Raw genomic sequence first — 23,656 nt, 5'->3', positions numbered from 1 at the left:
CACTTTATAACTGTAACTGAGTACTTGTACCGAAGTAACTGTTACTAAGTAATAGCAGGTAAACGTGTCAGGAAAAGCCTACAAGAACCTCTGACCTTTATTTGGGGTTAATCAGAGACTCTTTAAATGGTCTGATCATCTAATGAGTTTGAATTCTAAACACACCCCCATATATAAAAGGGTGTGTACATTTCTGCAATCACATTAACCTCAGATGATTTTCACTTACCCTCTCTAAAACACTTCAGTACTTGTTTTTAAATTGACTTTTACAGATGATGGGTCACAAAAAAAAGGGAAAATAAATTGTGAAATGATTAATATTGGTATCAGTTCTCATATTACAAAAACCTACAGCAGCATTCGAACAGCGATGTGCAGACTTTTTCTATCCACTGTAATTGTGCTCCAAAATAAAACTTAAAGAAAAACCAATTTTGGCACGGTGGATCAGTTGGGAAAGCGTTGGCCTCACAGTTCTGAGGACCCGGGCCCCGCCTGTGTGGCGTTTGCATGTTCTCCCCGTGGCTGCGTGGGTTTTCTCCGGGCAGTCCAGTTTACCACCCACATCCCAAAAACATGCAACATTAGTTGGACACTCTAAATTGCCCCGCGGTGAGATTGTGAGTGCGGCTGTTTGTCTCCATGTGCCCTGCGATTGGCTGGCAACCGGTTTGGGGTGTTCGCTGTTTCCTGCCCGGTGACAGCTAGGACAGGCTCCAGCGCTCCCCGCGACTCTTGTGAGGATAAGCGGCAAAGAAAATAGATGGATGGATAGACTGCCTTCTACTATTGATTGGATTTTGAACCGTGCCCTCTTTGTCGTAACCTTTCCCTGCTGAGACGCTACACACGCTAAAGAAGGTAACGGCAATAATTCAAGTTCAAAATGATTAATGTATTTTTAACGGTGAGAATAAAAAAAAATAAAATGAAAAAAAAAAAAAAGCACATTTTCTTTGCGCACCTGAGCAACGCAGATGTGGAGTCACGGGCGGGACAATAAAAGCAGCGACCGGGCGCTCACGTGCAAATCCCATCAGCCAGCTCTAGTTAGCGGCAGACGCCACAAATTGTTTCCAGAAGCGTTGCTCTGTGCTCAGTGGGCAGGGGCGAGGACAAAGCCAGAAATGGGGAGGGGGGGCGCCAATAATGAGAGGTCAGCCGCCATGTACACTCCACAGCCAGAGCGGCACGCCAATTTTAGGGCCAATTGGCCGAGGCATCTGGAGCCGGAGATCATAGCGCCGGCCGGGCCGGACTTTGCACACTAAGCAGACCACACAAACACACGGCGCTGTGTCGGGAAAATCACCGTGACAGCACACTTTTCCCCTAAAAGTGACTTCATCGTTCAAGATCAACGTTCGAGTTGTCGTTGGAGCGTATCCTTGCGGAATCCAGTATTCAAGGACTGTCCTGCTCATGCTAAACACCACTTCGTGATCATGAACACTCACATGCAAAGTATCCATCCATCCATTGATTAATTATCTGAGCCGCTTATCCTCACAAGAGTTGCGGGATACATCCTGAAGGGGTTGCCAGGCAATCGTAGGGCACACATAAACAACCATTGGCACTCACAATTATACCTACGGGAATTTTAGAGTCTCCAATTAATGCATGTTTTCGGGATGTGGGAGGAAACCAGAGTGCCCAAAGAAAACCCACGCAGGTTGGGGGAGAACATACAAACTCTACACAGGTGAGGCCATGAACCCAGGTTCAAGAATTTTGAGGCCGATGTGCTAACAAGTCGCATGTACTACAATGTATTTAAGGAAAAAACTCAAGAATAAGACTTTTGTGATGGATTTCTGTCATTGTAATATTTGTGTAATTTTCACATTATTTTATCCATCCATCCATTGTCAACACACACTTATCCTTATTAGTGTTGTGGGGTGCTGGAGCCCATCAGTTAACTTTAGGCGAAAGGCGGACTACACCATGTACTGGTCGCCAGTCATTTGGAGGCCACACATAGGTATGGACACTTATTTGCAGTCACATTGCATTCATTTGCTAAAAAAAATGCTTTAAAAAGCCCAATTTTTTAGGCTTAGAACGCATTATTTCTTTCTCCATTCATTGTAATGGGAAACTTTGATTTGGTTTTTGAACAAATCACTTCTCGAACGGTTTTCTGGGACGGATTGTGGTCGAGAACCGAGGCATCAGTGTATTTAAAAAAAGGTTTTAGGAAAAAATACATTTTAGATAGTAGTAATAGAATTTCAGTTTTTTATTTTTGGTAACTGAAACAATTTTTTCAGTCGACAACTGTCCTCGGTCCCTGAGCTTTTTGGGGACCTGTAATCTCCTGCCACGCCCAAACTTGTATGTATCCAGTTCATCATGTTAAAAATATATATATATATATGCAAAACAAACCAATGGATCAAGTGTTGTATCAAGAGTAAAAAGTAAATAAGCCTTACCTGGGTGGGCACAGTCAGAGAAGAGTTGGGGGGCCTGAGGTGGTTGTACCGCAGCAACACCACCATGACCATGCAGCGGAGCAACTCCAAAATAGACGCCGCCGGCCTGATGCAACATAATCATAAATGTCTTTCAGTGTTTTACCGCCATATAAAATCTGCCAAATTACATGCTGCCTCCGCTCATAGATGCTCATGAAAAGAGTGATTTCACCAATGTCATTTTCAAGTGGAACTGTGGTATTTTACGACTTATACACAAAGAGAAGCAGTGTTGTATCTGAAGCATTTGGAGATTGCAACTAAAACCGTCAAAAAAGAAAACAGAAGAGATGAAGAGCAAATTTTCTTTTCCACGAGTATTTTGTTTGTAACCAAGCACGTCTGATTGCTCGGTAAAAAGTCCCTAAAAGGCGCATTCTATTCTGACCGCCCTGAGTGATATGTGCGCAGTTCGGCAAATAGCGAACAGTCAAATCACTTGCAAAGTGTACTTGCGACATGTTTTTTTTAATAAAATATAAATTTTTCAATTAACACAAAAGCGATTTAAAAGTATATATTCAAACAAAAACGTTTACTCAAACCATACGATAACAGAAAGTCATCTAGCTTCATGTTAACATTTAATGTGAAACGCCACAGACGGACTAACGGACATTAAAGCTAAATCTGGGCCAGAAAAAACTGCATAGTTTCATGTAAATGTCGCTAGGATAAAAGAGTTAGTGCAGTGCATAAGGTACCTGGAGTCGATGATGAAGCCCAGAGAGGTGAGCGTGAGTAAGACGTAGCCGGTCATCCCCAGCAAGGTCAACTGGGTCAGCGTCTAGGGTCCAAACACAGCACATGACGTGACTTCCAATGTAAAGCCGTAATCGGCATCAACGGTCTCTGAAGAAAGCTTTCGTAAAGCACCGGGCTGTACCACTGTTTACTGGGGAGTGCCAAAGCAAACGGGCCCGAGTGTGCTGGCACGTGCACGATGCACAGCGGCGCATGAACAGCAAGTCCACTTTGGACCTTCCAGCTGTACACTTGGTAAAGAACATATCATGGAATTTGATGGGCCTTTGCGTAAGACACTCACTCATTCACTTACTCACACGGGTGACTCAGTCAGTAACTCAGTTACTTATTCATTCAGTCACTCACGCATCACTCACTCAGTCTGTCACCGACATGGTCCACTCACACAGTTGATCAGTCCGACACTTGCTGTCAGACGGTCGGTCAATCAGTCAGTCCTTTCATTGCCTATCCGCGAGGGGGCGGGACCACGGAATGCTGCGTCGTGGCGCAGTCTTGAACAGAAAAAAAATTGTTATTTTCGAGTGCGACGTTCTGGTGATGTGGTGATGAAAGAACCTGAAATGGGAGAGGGTCTGGCGGAGTGTGAATTTGGCATACTTGTACTTTAACGGCAAGGGCAAAATGGAGAAAGTCTTAATAATCGTGATGTCGCACTATACCGAGCTTTGGGATGAGAGATAAATGATATATTGCGATGTCCCCGGATCATTCTTCGTGGAACTGTAGCTTAAACTCTCCTTAAAGGCCCACTGTCATGAAATGCACGATTTTTAGTATGTTATTCATGGAAAAAAAAAAACAGCAGCCAGTATGGACCCATCCATTTTTTTTTCCCCACCACAAAACATGATTTTGACATATATAGCATTTTGTAACTCCCGCCATGAAAATCCTCACGAGGGATTTTTTTTCCAGAAGAAGCAGGAAGTGACGTACAGGGCAAGAGCGGACTGGTTTGTTTCTATTAGTTTTACCTGCGGCAAGCTTGCTCGTTGTTCTTTCGTGTTAACCAAAATGCCAGCTTGTTGCATTGATGGATATTGCTCGAACACTTGGGAGGATGGATTCGCTCTTCATACTTTTCCGGTTCGTGGTGAAAAATGGATTGTGCAGGTGCAACGGATGAGAGCGTCGTGGGTTCCAAATGACAGGTAGGTGTGTATACAGCTACTAAAGAAAAATGGTGAAAACGGATGGCCTCCGCAGGCCTTGTGGATCGCCACCGGTCTTGTCGACAAGGCCGAGCAGGCCGCCGACCTTGTCGACAAGCTTGAGCAGGCCGCTGACCTTGTCGGCCAGAGAGGCTCGTTACAGCGCCGGGTTGCAGTGGCTCATCTCTGACACGGAAGTAGATCGGGGGGGAGGCGGTTTGGCCACGGCGGCATCGTCGCTCGCGGGTGCCGTAGTTTCTATCACCGCCGTGCGGAGCTGGATCGGGCGAGGTGGTTTGGCCGTGATCCGCATATCATCTAAATGTGGCTCGAAACAAAAGGTAATATTCCCCTGGTCACTTCACTCAGTTGTGAGATGTTCTCTTCTTCTAAAGGGCTTCCGTGTCGGAAGGGGCGTGTTCGTCTCCCATACTAGGTGCCACGGCGTGTTTTCAATGGCGAATGTCTGGGGTGATGTCACGGGCAGGAGATGCAGCCAATATGGTGACCACTTGGATGTCGAATGAGACTACCGCAACTTTGGGCATGTATAACGTGCTCTCCGCTCATATTTATTTTTTCGTATAGACATTGAAGTGACTAATGTTATATGTATTTTTCGTTTCAATATCTATTTCGGAAAGTTTATAGGGATGACATTTGACTTTTAAAATTTCTGGCACGGTCAGCATTGGGAGCACCGAGTGCCGTCGTCCTGGCGCAGTGCTGCACTGCAACTATGGCGTGAAAAGGTTTGAAGTCACTCCGTCGGCCTGTCAGTTGGTCAGTCCTGCTCACGTACTTATTCAGTCTCTCGGTTGGTCGGTCAGTCTGTCACTCACATACTCTTTTAATCACTCGGTCAGTCATCCACTCACTCACCCTGTCAGTGAGTGAGTGGCTCACTCAGTCAGTCACTCCCGAAGCCTCCTGAAGCGTAGCTAAATGTGTATTTACAATTAGCAAAGCATTTGATTTGTGTTGAAAATGATTGGCGCGCATAAAAACTGACTCGCTAGCGAGGTAGCTTTCGCACATGTGTACAGTGCATAAACACAAAGGGGCGACGTGATTTATTGCGGGAGCCGGCGGAGTTCACGTTGTTATTTTCCTTCGCAAAAGTCCTGATTGCTGCATCCTGAAGGCTATTTTGCTTGGGAAAGGCTCCAGTCCACAATTAAGGCATTTGTGTTCACTGCCGGACCACCAGCTGGTGTTTCATTTGCAGGCGAGTGCGGGGAGAACCTCTCGGCCCTAGAGGTGTGCGCGCGTGTGTGTGTGAGTGAATGTGTGTGGGACCGCAACTGAGGAGGGACCCCCCCCCCTCCCAAAAAAAAAAAAAAAAAGGGGGGCAATTTTATTTGGGAGTTTTGAAGGAGTTTGGGCGTGACGGAACTTCTCGGCTAACCAAAACCATGCCTGAGGGGGGAAAAAAAAAAGGCTTCCAAAGATAACTGCCGAAGAGACCCGATGCTTTATTTTTCTGACGGAGGAGGAAGGGAAGGGGGTCTTTTTGGCTCGGGCAAGTGGAAAAAAATAGACAAAGGTTCCTCCGAAGGGGAAGGCCGATCAGTCATCCTGTCACGATATTAGACCTCGCTCCTTTTTCTCTCTTTTTTTTTTTTTTTTTTTGGGGAAGTAAAATGACTGCACTCCAGCGGCCGCAACAAACTGTGTCATTAGTTCAATCATGTTGGCAGACGAGTAGTCTTCAATTAGGGGGCTCGAGACCTTCTCGTCAGACTACCGCAACACTACCGTGTCAAAACTGTCAGTGTTTCGAAAATACTACGTGCAAAATGAATTTTAGCTGGAAAAAAAAAAACACAAGGGCTGGGTGATATGACCAAAAATTCATATTGCGGTGTACTTTTAGCCACAGAATGTAGACAGTATGTGCTTTGGTCTGTTTGGTAAATTCACCTCATGCTGTATATAGTGATGCCTCAATTCTCGACCACAATCCGTTCCGGAAAACGGTTCGAAAAGTGAATTGTTCAAAAACCGAATTGATGTTTCCCATTACAATGAATGGAAAAAGAAATAATGCGTTCCAAGCCTAAAAAAGTTGGCTTTTTAAAGCATTTCTTTTTAGCTTTTTCCTGATAATAAACTGCATAGTTGAACTATATGTATAGTTTAAATACTTTATGTAATAAAATAATTTAAGAAATATATTTATTTTTTGCTTAAAATGTATGGTTTAGTAATAGAGTATGCTAGGCAAGGAGTGCATTGCGGTTTCTGTAGCGAGTCGGCCCACAGCCTTGTAAACCTTTTTTATTAACAAAAATGCAGAATAACTTCAATCCAGCAACTTGCCTTTTTGGAGCCATGATAGGGGGTTAATACGGCAGTCCTCAATAAGAAGAAAAACAACAGTCACTACCGGGACACATCTGTGTACAGAGGCTGTGTTATACAGAATAACAAAAGTGTGCTGGTTGTACCGCCCGGGTTATGTTATTTCCCGTTTTTTTTCGGCGGTGTGGGAATTCACAACAAAGCACGTCGTGGGTCAGCTGGTCAGGGCGCGCAGAATATATTATTTCCAGGTTTTTTCAGTGGCGTTACATTTCCGATTTTTGTTCGAAAACGGAAGCAAAAAAAAAAATCTCGAAATTTTCATTCGAAAACAGGGACATTCGAAAACTGAGGCTTTACTGTGCATTCATAAATTCATTAATTATTTTTTAAAAACTGACAACAAATTGAATTTGAAGTGAGAAGTCTTAGAAAATAGTAACAACCAAATGTAAATAGAACTGTTGAATTTATGCAATGAAGTGATATGATGAAAAAATGCAAAATAGCCATTTCAGTTCAAATTTTCTGCTAAAATGAAAAAAAAAAGAGATTTCCATGTGTCCTAATGTGTCCTAATATGACCAATACGTACCGCCTGGTTCTCGAAGAGCTCGTGATACGTGCACAGCACCAGCAGGAAATGTGTCACCACGTAAACTTGTAAAGGCAGCGAGCAGCTGGGATCGTGAGGCTTCTCCTTACCAGTCACCTGCCAGAGAAAAAGTTAAAAAAAAAAAGCAAAACATACATTAAGAGACATCAAACCACTTTCACGCAAACAGTTGGTGACCATCATTAGTAGGAGAAAATGTCTTCAATCAGGCTATCTTTAAAAAGACACACAAAAAAAGGCCATTTCAAACCAAAATAGCAGTCTTCCTGTCTTTTCGGGCATGGCTCCTTTATACTTTTTTTTTTGGGGGGGGGGGGAGGTTTACCCATAATAGACGTGCCTACCAATTTTTAGGTTGCTCAGACAAATTGATTTGGGGGGATGCGTTGTTTTAAGACGCTTGGCCGCTCCTGAGCCAATAGAGACGAAAACGATCATTTCAAACCAAAATGGCAGACTTCCTGTCTGTTTCCAAACTTCTAGCTTCTGGAGACTTTTTTTTGTGGTTGTACTCAGGGTAGACATGTCGACTAAACATTACTGAGTGAAAGTGACTTGAGGGGCTGATTTTTCTGGCTACCAAACTTGGCTCCAAAATATTGCAAATAATCAAACACCCCATTCTTTGTCTCAAACGCGATACCAAAAATTTAATGTTTGTGAGTTTGGCGTCATCCATTTGTCTCGTCCACGTGGTTCAAATTTTGTAAAAATTGGACAAAATCTCTAGGGTGAGTTTGTCTTTGAAAGACCCCAGGAAATAGACCTGTCCGACCTCTCAATCACTCGTACAATAATAGCCAATCAGATAGCCGCATTGTCTTAACCCCTGGCTTGACACTCCCCTGCCGCCATATTGTACCACAAGCAATGCTGGTTGTCAGTAGTGTGAGCTTGGAAAAGTTAATGTTATGAAGAAAATGCTCGTCAGATCCCCTTGGGGAACGTGCAATTCTGATGAAAGATATCCTGCTAGGTTACAAGGGGGCCGCTTGATTCATTTTCCAAAGCCTAAAACACAGTTGACCAAGTGTCTACGATGGACCGCACCTAAAACTAGATGTCCTTGCGAGAAATAGCTGAGACCTCTCTGTGGAACTCTCTTGGATAAGTCTGACACATTTGGCAAAAAAAAAATACCCCAATATTATCTGGAATACGCGGTAGAGAATCGACTTCAAACATATTCTGTTCAATCGCCATTTTGTAAGCTTGCGGGACATGGCTAAGGGGGCGGAACTTAAGATCGCCATCGGAAAGGTCCATTGCCAATATGGTCCTAAAATGGGCACTTGAAACCAAAATGGCTGACTTCCTGTCCATTTTAGGGCATGGCGTCTTGAGACCCTCTTGTGGATCTACTCGTGATAAAAACGCACGCCAAATTTTGTGTTCCTATATTAAACAGGAATCGGGGGCTGAATTTTATTTTGAATTCTGGAAGGCGCTACTATTCTTGTGGTTGAGTTATTTTAGGGTCGTGTTTTATGACCTGTCATCTAACCCCTACACAGAAGGATAAAAACACATTTCTTCACAATTTAGCATCCCACATTTGGCAATTTACATGCTTCAAATTTCGTAGCAATTGTGAATACATTTTCAAGTAAATCTTTGAGTGGAGTTTCAGTAGAGACGGTCAAATTGACCCTAAAATGGCTCCTTCAAACTAAAATGGTTGACTTCAGGTGCATTTTGGGGCATGGCCTCTTTTTGTGGGTCTACTCATGATAGCCATTTCTCCTAATTTTATGTTACTAAGTAAAAAATATGCCAAAACCACACTCCTGGTAGGTAGCGCGGGGAGGGGGGAGGGGTTCTCATGACGTGCAAATTTAAACTGTCACCCTGAAGAGTTTGAGCATAATAAAAATAATTCCTTTTTTGAAGTGTGATGGTTCTAATCCTATTTCCATCTCAACTTGAATGATGTCGAGAGCAGGGCAAAGTACATTTTCCAACTCCTAATGGAGCACACGCAAAGCCATCGCTTATCTGTGCCATACGAAAAATATACAATATGTCAAAATCATTAAGGGAACCTCTGTTGCGCCAATATTGTTCTACACTGCAGTAATAAACATTGGAAAATGCCAAGAGTTGTCTTGGAAGGTTATTCCTGGCATGGAAGAGGAGAATTTGCAAAGAAAGACCGCTTCCGACGAACACGGCGGCTGCATTTGTTTTTCGTTTGTTTTGTTTAAATGACAAAGGCAATCTTCAAAAGGATGGCAACTGTATTTACGGTATTTTTTCTTTTGAAAACACACACACACACACACACACACACACACACACACACATGCAGATAGGTAGATAGATAGATAGATAGATAGATAGATAGATAGATAGATAGATAGATAGATAGATAGATAGATAGATAGATAGATAGATAGATAGATAGATAGATAGATAGATAGATAGATAGATAGATAGATAGATAGATAGAGTAAAGAAAATAAGTATTTGAACACCCTGCTGTGTGTATCTGTGTGGAGGAGTGGGTCAAAATCCATCCTGCAGTGTGTGCAAACCTGGTGAACAACGACAGGAAACGTTTGACCTCTGTAATTGCAAACAAAGGGCACTGTACCAAATATTAACATTGGTTTTCTCAGGTGTTCAAATACTTATTTGCAGCTGTATCACACAAATAAATCATTATAAAAATCATACATTGTGAAGCGGGAGAAGTTGCAATATAGCAGGGTGTTCAAATACTTATTTTCTTCATTGTAGATAGATAGAACATTAAATTGATTATGAAGCATTGAACAGTTTGTGCATTCTGATTTAATGTTGCAATCTAATTCAATATGCTGTAATCTTTTGCATTCACAAGGCGAGTTTAAGGGATGATTGAATTGATCAAAAAAAAAAAACACAAGCAAAATGTGGAGATTTATATTTCATGTTTACAATTCAACTTCCATTAATCAGTTTTCCAAAACACCTTTTTTTAAGGTGCCACTCAATGAAAAATGTCACTTTCAATACATGCTGTTTTTTGCGCTTGTGTTTATTGCTTTCTTGTGACATGTTGGTGCAAAGGAACTAAGTTGAAGTGAATTGACTACCTTCGTGTAGACTAAAGTAGCACTTTGCCGCATTGTTGTGTCCTCAAAGGGAATTCTAATCTTTTTGGTGAGGTGTCAGTTCGTGCAGTTTTTGCTATCCGTCAGCTCCGTCCATCTCATTGTACTTAAAAATTTTTAGCACAAATATCATTGCACAATGGATTTTTTTTTTTTTTTAAAGGTTCCATTGGGATAAAAATGAGCTCATGAGGTCATCTGGATATTTTTTTTCTTCTGTTTTGTTTTTACTGGAAGACGTGAGTCCATCTTGTGGAATTTGCTGAGTCATTCGACCCCTTTCTGTCATTTGGAACCAAAAAGAAAGTGGATAGAAAAAAAAATAAAAGACCAGTCACAGACTAGCGAAAGGTTTCCCTGAATCGCCAGCCGTCTCTCTGGTCCTCCTCCTCGACAAGCCTGCTGGTACGTCGGGGTCGAGCTTCATCTGGTGAGCCTTCGCCCTCAGCGAGACACCTTTCATGGTGTTTGACTTCCAAAACTGCCTTTAAGGGGCCGATTGAATCGTAAACTTTTTTTTTTCCCCCCCACAAGTGTCACGCATGGGGGAACTAAATATGTGCCACCACCAACGTTATTTCAAAGCTAACCGCCGGCTCGTTCCACGGCACATTTCCACTGAGACTTCATGTGGTTTTAATCCCGGAGACGGTGAAAATGAACGTATTGTGCTCCGTTGCGTCTACAATGGCTTTTCGGCTTTTATTTGATGTGGCCGTTTCTGGTAAAAGTTGCCTGAGACTCCGGCGGTGAGGAATTCTCCTTTTAAAATGATCACGACAGAGTCCCGCACCCACCTCGGGAACGTGATCGTGGTTGCCCAGCCGGGGAGTTCCGGGGATCCAGCTGGGACCGTTGACAAAAGTGGACACTTTGTCGCCGAGGCTCGAGTAGGTGGTTGATCTCCTCCACAAGGACAAATAGTAGTGGAACTAGAAAAAGAAGATGAAGCACAAAAGCACAGTCACAATACTATTTACGGGGGAAAAAAAAGCAATTAGATGTTTGGTCTCTCCACACTTGCATCGTGTTTATGATTTATGGCGGGGCATCAAAGTTCTCCCGCTGACAAAAACTATTATAATTTCTTTGGCCCCATCTGGTTATGATATGCGGTTCAAATTTGGTAGTAATTACAGAAGATCTCTCAGACAAGTTCCTTTTTGAAACACAAATATTACTCTATTGATGTCACTTTGTCAAGTGTAGTCTGCGGTGTTAAAAGGACGAGGCAATACACAGAAATGATGTCATGAAAACATAACTTGGGGAAACATAAAAAACCTACATAGCTCGCTAAGGTAACGTAACCGTGCAGTTTTAGATTCTGGGTCGGAAGATCCAAATAGCCAGACCCAACTTCCCTATTTGTTATTTTTTCAAAACGCTTGAATGCTAGCGAGCGTGTGTGTGTTAGCAAAGAGGCTAGCGGTTGTGACAGCTAGCGCCCGCGTGAATTTGTTAGCAAGCGCAGTAATCACCTGACTTGACATGATTTCAAAGGAGTTGCCGGGAAAGACCAAGCCGTACACCACCTTCTCCTTTTCTCCAGAGAATGTACCTTTTGAAAAAAAAAAAGACCACAATTAGTATAATCACAAGTATTCTTTTACATCTACGTGCAAAACAAAATGCAAGAATTTGAAGTCTTTGCCGTACTACTATTTGCACGACTCTTCTTCAGTCACTTTCACAGTATATAACTGTTCATATAAAATAACAATTGAAACTATTATGCTCTATAAAAGTAGCTTGGGCCTACTCCCATTGCCTTTTTTACTCTGCAGTTGATGCTAAAAGCAATACCAATATGTAAACATTACAAACATTATCCAGTATAACTTTACCATGGAGATCAATTCCCTTTTATGCTAAAACCAATTGAAAAAAAGGTAAAAATTATCTGTGTTAGCCAAAAATGTGAGCGTCAGGTTAGCCCTGGAGGTGGCAAAAATGAAGAAGTTGATGTTCTTTTTTCAGGGTGACCAGGTTGGATGGGATGATAGATAAAATCATCAGAGGACCAGTTAATTTTGAAAAGAGAGTGAGAGAGAGAAAACTTTGATGATTTGAGCATGTCCAGATTATGCGAGTATGACGGAAGGATGATGATGAAGATGGAGGTGCCAGGCAAGAGAGACGGAGCATAACCAAAAAGTGTAGCGAGGGAAGATATGAGGACAGTTGGCATTAGAGAAGAAGATGCGGAAGAAAGGCTAACATGGAAAAGGATGACACACTTTGGAGACCTCAAACGGGACAAGCCGAAACGAAAAGAAGACTGTAGCGTTAGCATGAGCCTTTAAAGTATTTGTTTACCAAACAATCGATCCCATATGATCAGAATCCCTCCGTAGTTCTTGTCAAGGCAGTATTCGTTCCTTCCTGTTGAAAATGTTAACAAACACGTGGCCTAACATGACAATAATCAAAATACAATGAAAATTGAAGCAAAAAGAGGAAAAGAACAATCTTCACCGTGGTGAACTCTGTGATGCTTGGGAGTATTGAAGATCCATTCTAGAGGTCCCAGGTCTCGGATTACCTGAAAGAAAAGTGAAGGCGTTGTTGTCGTGTTCTGCATTTTGGCAGTTTCATCAGCGGCAAACCAGAGTGACTTGTTAGACCGTCTTGCCTCACTGTTCTGAGGACCGGGGTTGAAATCCCGGCCTCCCCTTTGTGAAGTTTGCATGTTCTCCCAGTCCCTGTGTGGGTTTTCTCCGGGCACTCTGATTTCCTCCCACATCCCAAAAACATGCATTAATTTTAGACTCTAAATTGTCCTTAGGTCTGATTGTGAATAGTTGTTTGTTTCTCTGTGCCCAGCACATGATTGGCAACAACTTCAGGACACCTGAAGACAGCTGGGATGGGGCCTAGCATTCCTACGACCTTTGTGAGGATAAGCAGCTCAGATAATAGATAACCAGTTTCACCAATCAACATGAAATTGAGTAGACGTGTATGAAATAAGAAAAAGTATCAATTCCCCATGCCCGAAATTGAACAGGAGGCCATTTTGGCTTGAAACAGCCATTTTGGGAAGAGCGTAGCTTAATTTCATCGTTGTTGTTGAGGATTCTGGGAAAAATAATAATAAAATCAGCCCCTGACATCGGTTTCATCGATTGACATAAAATTGATTGTATACCTGTCAGAGTAATCGTAACAAAATTCTGAATGACCCACCATTTTGGTTCAACATGGATCAACTGTCATGCAGATGTTGAAAAATGAAAAATCAGCCACAAATACAAGTTTAACCTATCGATACAAATGTGGTAGAATGTAAAAGACACACACAAAAATCTCAAAGACGCAGCCTGTAATTGAACACAAAGTCGTCTATTTTGGCTTGAATCCACCATTGTGGGCAAAAAAAAAAAAAACAACTCTTACTAGCTCCCAACATATGAACGCGAAAAAGCCACATAAACCAAGGTGTGGGCAAATTTCATATTTTCCCATTATTTGTTCATTAATTTTCCACGTAATAGCACGTCAGGCTGTTTTTGTGTTCGATTAAAAAACGATCTTCGTCACCACTTCGCTTCGGCTGCACGGCAGGATCCATAAAAATTAAAAAAAAAAAAAAAAGACCATAAAGGAGGCAGGAATTACACGCCTTGAGAATATAGCATCTATTACGAGCGCTTTGGCTAATAGTGCACTAAAAAGTTTGGAAAGGGGGGGTTCCAAATCCATTCATTCCCAGGAAAGATCGTAAAAAAACATTGATGCTTATCATCCCTTTGCTTCTGTTTGGAATATTTAATATTACTCTATTTTTACTATTTCTTTTTTAATATTGAAAGCACAGACAGGGAAGAAACGCACATATCAGATAAGAAGCAATATTTTCGTGTAACGTTGACGTGTGAGGTTTCTTTACCTCTGTGTGCAGCCAGAATTGGAAGAGGAGATTGAGTTGGATGTGGACAGCGAAGGCAGACGGTGGCACGGCCAAGGCCATGGGCACGTAAAATATCTGAACACGACGGGAAATATGATTCATAATGGTCTTTTATGACATTTGGAAGGGGGCGTGCGGCAACAGGAACGTACCCACGACGTCAGCTGTTGGGTGAGCGGCTGCCGCAGGGCCGTGCTGAAGTTGTAGTACTCGGAACTGTGGTGGACCTGGTGGGCCGCCCACAGGATGGCCACCTCTATATAAACATGACACACACAATCATTTTAAATAAGACATGTCGAGAGTTCAAACACACGAGGAGGTTTTAGTAAAACGAGATCTTTTTATTTGTGGTTAGCAGCAGTAGGTTAGTCATTTTTATTTAGGAGATTCTAAGTTTGTATAATTTAACAGCCAAATCCAGACCACTTTGACAAAATAATTTTCTTCAAAAACTGACAAGTCCAAAATGTTCACATTACTATAAAATTACAATGAAATGTTTAGTAAGGGCGGAACAGTGGTTCAGCTGGAAAGCGTTGGCCTCACAGTTTTGAGGTCCCGGGTTCGATCCCGGACCCGCCTGTGTGGAGTTTGCATGTTCTCCCCATGCCTGCGTGGGTTTTCTCCGGGTACTCCAGTTTCAACCCTGCAGTTTATGCGGGTAATTTGTGGAAAAATGCACAACTCATTAAAGTACCGTAATTTCTGGCCTATAAGCCACGACTTTCGGCAGTCGAGCGGAAAAGGTAAGCGTGAGACCGGTGGAATACATGTGCCGAGGAAGTGACTTTTACCGGTCCGGCCAGGTTACCACTGCGCAAGCATGCTACTGCCGTATCTCAGTGATTTTTACTGGTATGTTTTTTTTCTTGACCGGCCCTGTTAGCACGGCGGCGCTAGAGTTAGTGTTAACATTAGTGCAGGGGCGTTAGTGTTAAACTCTCTGTGTAGCGTCTTTCATTGTAAATATCCCGTGTTTCAATGTGGGTTTCAATGTGGGCACTTGCAGCTTTTATGGAGCTGCGGCGTATGTACTGTATGTACCAAATGGCATTTCCTTTACAAATGTACTGGGTGAGGCTTATAATCAGATGTGCTGTATAGGCCGGGAATTACGGTAATTGGACACTCTAAATTGCCCGTAGGTGTTATTGTGAGTGTGGTTGTTTGTTTCTATGTGGCCTGCGATTGGCTGGCGACCAGTTCAGGGTGTACCCCACCTCCTGCCCGTTAACAGCCGAGATATGCTCCAGCACTCCCCACGACTCTTGTGAGGATAAGCGGCTAAGAAAATGGGTGGATGGATGGATGAAGATGCTATTCAAGATGATAACTAACCAGAACTCACTGTTGAGTTTCACAACATTATACAGTAACTCTTGGATGTTTCACGCATTGTGCGTGCGTACGTGTGACAGACAACTACAGAAAAGTTGCAGTCATCACGGCGATATCAATAACACATGTATCAAAAGGTATTTAGCATTGACAAAATTGAAGAAAAGCAGAGCAGTGATTCTCTTGAGAGAAAAAAATCCAAACTTCGGCCAGTCCAAGACTGAGACAAAACCAAGATTTTTTTTGGAGTGGTCGTACGAGACCGGACCAAGACCTCAAAAATGTGGTTTTGATATTGGTCTCGAGCACAAGACCGGTTGGGAATGTTACTAAACTGCTATGCAGATCTGCTTGCTTGTCTTTTTATTAAAAAAAAAAAAAAAAAGTCTAAGGTCCGTTGTCCAAAACTAATTCAAAGAATGGAAAGTATCTCAATCTGGCAACACGTCATCCCAGCACTAGTTATCATCCCTCCGCTGTTTTGTGACACTCGTATCAGCGTTACACTTCATTTTAACGCACAAAGGGAACAAGCCAGTTCACTTGTAGATTTCCGGACCACCTCGTGGACCCGGGAGCATTTTGGCACCTTCCGAAAATATCATAAAGCGCAACTTTATCGTTATTTCACACAGAAGTGGTGATTCCTAGTTTAATTGCAGGACTGAGCCCAATTTTAAACAGTTTTATGAAGTCATTTTCAGCTCATCTGGAAATTCTTCTCAGGTACGATAATGTGATTTACGGCGTATATGATTTCACGTGCTCAATCACATTCTTCTAAAACTTGTGAACAGTATAGTGGTTGACAGTCGTAAAGGCGAGGGGTCGGGGGTCTCCCGCACCTGAACAAACACGTTGTTGAGAAGTACAAGTGCGTTCCAAGATCCAATCAGTAGGGAACGGGGGGAAACCTAGAAGAATTCCTCAGGAAAAGTAGGATATTGGGATTATTGCTTGGGGCTGGCAGGTGTGAGAGGATGAGGGTCCCGAGGAGTCTTGGGGGGTGGGGGGGGGGGGTTAACTGACACACTCCGAGCACAAATGGCGGCGTAGGGATTAAGACGAAACAAGATGGAGCAGAGCGGGGACGTGAAAAGATATGGACCACTCCCAGGCGTCCAAATGCTGAAAGTGTTTCTCTCTGGAAAAGACAGCTGTGGACAAGGTGCACTCCCAAGAACTGTTTGGACCACCAAATGGAGTTTTTTTTTCCTCCCCACCTCGTAGTCCACATATGCGCAGTGCACGGTCATCACACATTTGGGTCGTTAAAAGACGAGAACAACAATGTCGATGAACTGTTTTTTATCGGGTTGAAAAATTTAGCAAGATTAGCTAAATCGCTCAAACTTGATCATTATTTTATTGTTATCATGATTCGTCATTCCAATTAAATATCTGTTATATCACTTTAAAACTTTTTTGTGATGTTTTTTTCCTTCATTTTGTCCAAAGATATATTTACGGTACTTAGTTAACCTTACTGACTTAACCCAGATGAGATCCAGTTTTTCTGGTTCCCCCCACTAAACAAAACAACAGAAAGCAAAGCCGCTGAGTGCTAATTTCAACAAGTCCCGAATGCGGCGCCGATCTATCATTAGGTACTTGTTGCTGAGTAAAAAGTATAAAGTGTTTATGTTCATGCTTTGTTCCAACACCGCAGTCTTTTTTTTTCCCCCTCTTTTCCTTTTCATGCAACGGTAATGTAGCTTGGCAAGGTCCAGCGGCGCGGCGGCGCTAAGATTGATGCTCCTTGTCACCGCTGGGAAGTGGGAAGCGCTAGGCTTCGCTGAGAAAGCCCATGTCCTCATCTCTGAACTCCACGGGACACCGCATAGTTTGGCAGGCGCCGTTCAGGAGGGAAGAGCTCTTAAAACGGTGAAAAGCAGCAAAAAAGAAAACACCGGGCCCATCACACGCGCAACGGTTTCCAGAAACATCCTCGGAACATTTGCTAGGCTTTATATGGAGGACATTAACAGCCTGCTGGCTGTTGTTGGGAGCTGGTCTTGTCTTGTACGACTTTAATAACTATGACCCAAGACAAAATCGAAAATATAATTCTAACAGTCAAAATGTTAAGAGCCAGCACATATGGAGCCGTAGTGAGCTCTCCCAAAAACCTCTAGTGCCTTAAAGCCCAAGTGTTATGCCTATAAACATTCTAAAATAGATATTGTAATGAAAAATACAGATAACATTATTCACCTCAATGTCCATGCGAAAAAATATATATGAGCAGAGAGCATGTCATCCATGCGCAAAGTTGCAGAAGTCTCATTCGACATTCAAGTGGTAGCCATATTGGCTGGATCTTCTGTCCGTGACGTCACACCGGACATTCGCCATTGAAAACACGGCGTGGCCCCTCCTATGGAAGACGAACGCGCCACTTCAGACACGGAAGCTCTTTTCAAAGAAGAGAACATCTCACAGCCGAGTGAAGTGACCGGGGCAATATTACCCTATCGTGTCAAGCCATATTTAGATGATATGCGGATCGCGGCCAAACCGCTTCCCCGTCCGATCCACCTCCGTGGAGGAGATGAGCCACCGCTACTTCGCGCCACGACGAGCCACCCCAGCGAAGGTGTGTTGACAAGGCCGGCGCGATCCACAAGGCCACCTCAGCCTTGTCGACAAGGCCAGTGGCGATCCACGAGGCCAGCTCGGCCTTGTCGACAAGGCCAGTGGCGGAGGCCTTTGTTAAATTCTGAGAGGATTACGTGCCTCCCCCGCCCCCAAACTATTATTTTTTTTAGTAGCTGTATACACCCCTACCTGTGATTAGAACCCACGAAGCTCTCATCCTTTGGACCTGTCCAATCCCTTTTTCACGACGAACCGGATCTTTTGGAAAAGTATGAAGAGTGAATCCGTCCTCCCGAGTGTTCGAGCAATATCCAGCAATACACCGGGCCGGAACTTTGGCTAACACGAAGAAACAACGAGCTACCTTACAGCAGGTAAAACTGGTATAAACAAACGAGACCGCTTGAGTGCACTACTGCCCTGTACTTCACTTCCTCCTTCTTCTCGAAAACAAATCCCAGAATTTTCATGGCGGGAGTTACAAAAAGGCATATAGGTCAAAATCATGTTTTGTGGTGAAAAAAACAGATGGGTCCATAGCGGCTGCTGTTTTTTCCATTAATAACATACTAAAAATCATCTATTTCATGACACTTGACCTTTAATGGACAACTTCTCTAAAGTTAAGGTCACCAAAGATACGTAAAATACTCATAATCTACCAACCATGTATGTACCCATATTTTCTGTTGTGCAAAATATCAATCTGAGAACAAATAGCATGTTTTCAGATGGTGTCATTTGGTCAGGCACAAATCCAAATCAGAATTGATTGAATACTAAAATACTAACAGTTGGTATGCTAGCTGATGATGATCCCTCTCGTTTCGCACAATTCCAAATGAGAACTGACCAAATACTAAGATTCTCACAATTGATATGCTAACATATAGCAAGATATTACAACAACAACAAAAAGCGATGAACCGGAGCACACCCTGTAGTCGAGCATTATTACAAATAGGAATTCATCTAATGCTAACATGCTAAAAGTCAATATACTAACATACGGCAGGATGGCAACCAGATAAGCGCAAAAGCAGACCGCATCCTATAATGTTTCCAATGACAATTGATCAAATCTTGACACGCTAACTAACAGTTGATACACTGAATAAATATGCTACGCCGCCCCCCCAATCCATTAAAATGCTCGTAGCATGACATCAGGCTAAGGCGGCGTCACGGCCCTCCTGGCATTAATAGTCGGGGCGCTTGATTTAAAATCGTGTGAATGGAAGTTTGTCCTGTCAATCACGGCGCTAATGGGGTGTGAAGTAGATGGCCGTGTTTGGATTGGACGCCTCACAGACGGCGAGCCAACCCAAACACGGAGCAAAGACCGGACCGGACTGGGCTGCTGCACCACCGTTCGGCTCCGTCACGCACACCGACCCAAATACACACCTCATGGTCAAGCCCACTTTGGCCTGTTACAAACAACTACTTTCTTGTATACAATTATAAAGTATTACATTCCAAATTTATACAGAACTCTTATTAGGTTGACTTTTTAAACTAACTTACCATTAAGACCAATTTTATTTAATATCATTCATCGAAGAATTGAAACCGTTCCCGTCATAACATCTTTATTAGCTGTATGCAAACGTTGATAAACTCAACTAGTGAGAGCAACGAAGATTCATTCATGGACCTGAATCTCGGAATCAAATATATGGAATACGTGCACAAACAGTTTTCCATATTCCATTTCAGTGGTGTGGAGTAACTGCAGGTTTGTCAAGGCTAAAAATAGCCCGGCGACATTATGCGGCTAAAAGTACACGATGGTGGACATTAAAAGATGTAAAGGTCCAGACCTGTTCAGCGTCACTACACCAGTAGTATTCCGTACATTTCCCTGAATTAGCAAAACGGGCCCCAAAGAAAATATACCATCCCCGTTACGGCACCGGCGGCAATAAGTTTAGACACCAGGATGAAGGACAGATTTGCCGTTTTCTACTACATTTGGAGAAAATCGTCTGCAGGTTTTCCATAACTATATAACATTTTGACTTTAACAACCACAATACAGTGTGGATTTTAAAAAGTATTTTTTTTTTAAAAAATACATATTGTAGGATTTTAGTTGCTAGTTGCGAGTAGTTAGAAGTGCCAGTGAGTTCCAAGATCCAATCAGTAGGAAACGGGGGAAACCTAGAAGAATTCCTGAGGAAAACTAGGATATTGACATTATTGACGCCTGGCAGGTGTGAGAGGATGAGGGTCCCGAGGAGTCTTGGGGGGAACTGAGTATGAAGCAGCTGGGATCAGAATCAGCACCTCCAAATCTGAGACTGTGGTCCTCAGTCGGAAAAGGGTGGTGCGCCCTCTCCAGGTCAGGGACGAGATCCTCCCCCAAGTAGAGGAGTTCAAGTATCTTGGGGTCTTGTTCATGAGTGAGGAAAGAATGGAGTGGGAGGTCGACAGATGGATCGGTCCAGCCGACTTTGTATTGGTCCGTTGTGGTAAAGAGGGAGCTAAGTCAAAAAGCAAAGCTCTCAATTTATAAGTCGATCTGCGTTCCTACCCTCACCTATGGGCACGAGCTGCGGTTTGTGACCGAAAGAACAAGATCCCTGATACAACCGGCCGAAATGAGTGATAGGGTGAGAAGCTCGGTCATCAGGGAGGGGCTCAGTGTCGAGCCGCTGCTCCTCCGCATTGAGAGGAGCCAGATGAGGCCCGGTGAGGTGTTCCGGGGCATGCCCCACCGGAAAGAGACCCCAAGGACGACCCAGGACACGCCGGAAAGACAATGTCTCTCGGCTGGCATGGGAACGCCTCGGGATCGCTCCGGAAGAACTGGAAGGAGTGGTGGGCGAAAGGGAAGTGTGGGTATCCCTGTTGAAAGCTACTTCCCCCCCGCGACCCGACCCGGAAAAGCGGTAGATGAATGGATGGATATTGTTTTTACAATACCCAGGTAAGTCACAATTTAGAGAGAGAGAGCTACTGCATTTCTTGACAATAAGAGAGTGACAACAAGCACTGAGGAATACTTTAAAACAAGTCTTTTACTGAGTTTGAACATGTTTGATGCGTGTGGGAGTGATAAAACTATACAAAAATATTGTATTTGCTGTCCCGACTGCAGATTCTCACCTATCGGACGCAATAATAAATATTATCATAACAAACAGAACAACTATTGTGCAAATACATTGTCATTTGTTGTTTCTTGTCACGATGTACTCGGACATGCCAAAACAAACACCTTCCACGTCACGGTTGTTTGCAATGATTAAATTCCCACGCTCGTAAGACTTGTTTTGCCGAGCATGTTGGGCATATTATCAGATTCAACTTCCAAAGGCAAAACAGCTTTTGTACTGTTTCAGTTAACAAAAAACATTGACAATAATTTGACTCCACAGATTATTTCTATTGTGTTGGATGAATTTTCAAAACCGGGCACGTGACTGAGTGTTCAATGGACTTGTTTTTTTTGGACAGGTTTATTTATTTTGTGAGTAACAGTTTCATGAACAATTGCTGAGAAAATTTGACACAAGAAAATTGTACAACTACGTTGACTGCTGCTGGACCACGTGAATGATACGGCAGGCCAGGTCTAGCCCCTGAGCCTTGAGTTTGGCACCTATGCTCCGAGGAGTCGTAAGGCGCACGTTCAAAATCCTGCTGATGTTGTTGATGTTATCTGTGCGTCCCGTGAGGCCTTTTTCGCTCGCTTTCTGCCGCAGCGCGACTCCCACATCCTGGCCTTTGAGTCGGGGGCGCGCGGGTGGGGTTCTTTGGTGGAACCCGCGCCGAGGGCAGGAACTCGCCGTCACCGCTAAGATTTATGAAGGGGAGGGGGGGGCAGGTTGAAGCTTCCCTGGCAGCGCTCTTGAAACAAAAACATCCACACGGGAGTTGCGCTCAGTGCGTGTTTTTGTCTGCTGCTGTCTGCGCGGCTGATGGGGCACGCGGGACGCAGCAAGGCACGTTGGAAATTCAAAAACATCACCAAAAAAAAAAAAAAAAAATCCCAAAACAACTCCCGAGTATGACTCTTATTCTCTACACTAAGTGCCTTGAGACAAACATTTCCTAGGACCGGGATTCAAATCCTGTGTGGTGTTTCCGTGTTCTCCTCAAGGCTGCGTGGGTTTTCTCCAGGTACTCCAACTAAGCGGTTCAGATAATGGATTGATGGACAGATGGATGGATAGAAAAAATCTTTACAAGAAGCAAAGGATTTCTGTAGTCCTGAGAGATGACAGCAAAGCACTACTTTTGCCTAAAGGAAGCGCGTCCTAAATTCAGTTCAACATAGTTTGTGGGCACCAAGATGCCACAAGATGGCACCAAACCAATTGAGGATAGTTTTCAAAAATAACCTGCGAAAATCTCATTTTGCGGATACTGACCTGCAAAATACACAGGAAATCGCTCTCCAGGCACAAAAAAAAACTTAAAGTTGACAATCTTTGTCCTGGTCACTTTGGGCTGAGACTACAAGCCATTAGAGACGTAAGTGGGCCCATTTAGCCAGACCGCTCGGAACCATTTGGGCCACTAAAAGCGCCACGGCCCGGCGAGACGACTCTATTATCTCATGTATAATCAAAGGCGGGACACGCCGAGGGTCTGATTAATGGCCTGCGCCCGCCCGTCGACGCCGCATTTAGACGCAGAGCTGCCATTAGTGGGGCTGCAGACTGACGCGTAGCGTAAACAGCATCAACGCGCCTGTCAACAATGCGGCCGCGTCCGACCCCGGGCCGCCTCGCGCTCACCCGAAACCATCTGCTTCCGCGCTCCCTTTGCTATTTTGGTGCCCTCCTCAGGTTATTTGATGGATGCGGTCGCAGCTTAACTAAAGGTCACGTCTTGCCCGGAGGTTAGACTGTTTGAGGCGGGGAGTTGCCACTGGCTCCTCCGCATGCCAAATGAGAGACAAAATACCGCAGGAACACAAGCGGAGCTTCACAATGCTACGGGCGACGCGGTGCTAGCTTCCAGTGGAAAATATGTCGCCGAGTTCAATTTTTGGAGGTACGCAGCTCAGTTGACCTCATTTCAGCCAGTTCTAAAAGATTACAGTGATGCCTTGCTTACATCAGTGGCGATCGGGTCGGGGCGATGCCTCAAATAATGAAAATCTGGGAGGAGTCGATGCCGCCTCAAAAGGTTTACAAATGACTACAAAAAGTACGAATTTGGTCTAAATGAAACTCCTCAACTCACGTCAACGTAGTTGCTTGACATCTGGATGACAGAAATTTCAAAAGCAACATTCATCCATCCATTTTCTTACCCGCTTATCCTCACGAGGGTCGCAGGGATGCTGGAGCCTATTCCAGCTGTCAACGGGCAGGAGGCGGGGTACACCCTGAACTGGTCGCCGGCCAATCGCAGGGCACATGGAG

The 23,656-nt window shown here is 43.7% G+C and overlaps 1 protein-coding gene across 3 annotated transcripts in view; it reads right to left on the bottom strand.

Annotated features, from left to right (window-relative positions):
- The window catches only part of agmo (alkylglycerol monooxygenase), a 55,118-nt gene that overhangs the window by 12,852 nt on the left and 18,610 nt on the right, over positions 1 to 23,656 (bottom strand). For 2 of the 3 annotated variants that reach the window (XM_061820017.1, XM_061820018.1), the window contains exons 4-12: positions 14,489 to 14,592; positions 14,316 to 14,411; positions 12,902 to 12,968; positions 12,743 to 12,808; positions 11,905 to 11,984; positions 11,221 to 11,355; positions 7,308 to 7,424; positions 3,191 to 3,273; positions 2,445 to 2,550 (exon numbers count right to left, since the gene is read on the bottom strand). In XM_061820017.1, the coding sequence (XP_061676001.1) occupies positions 2,445 to 2,550; positions 3,191 to 3,273; positions 7,308 to 7,424; positions 11,221 to 11,355; positions 11,905 to 11,984; positions 12,743 to 12,808; positions 12,902 to 12,968; positions 14,316 to 14,411; positions 14,489 to 14,592 (854 nt within the window). The remainder of the gene's footprint in view (positions 1 to 2,444; positions 2,551 to 3,190; positions 3,274 to 7,307; positions 7,425 to 11,220; positions 11,356 to 11,904; positions 11,985 to 12,742; positions 12,809 to 12,901; positions 12,969 to 14,315; positions 14,412 to 14,488; positions 14,593 to 23,656) is intronic. The other variant, XM_061820016.1, reaches the window with a different exon arrangement.

Source organism: Syngnathoides biaculeatus, chromosome 5 (assembly GCF_019802595.1).
Source record: "Syngnathoides biaculeatus isolate LvHL_M chromosome 5, ASM1980259v1, whole genome shotgun sequence".
NCBI lineage: Eukaryota > Metazoa > Chordata > Actinopteri > Syngnathiformes > Syngnathidae > Syngnathoides > Syngnathoides biaculeatus.
This window is presented reverse-complemented; position numbering and strand designations above follow the sequence as displayed.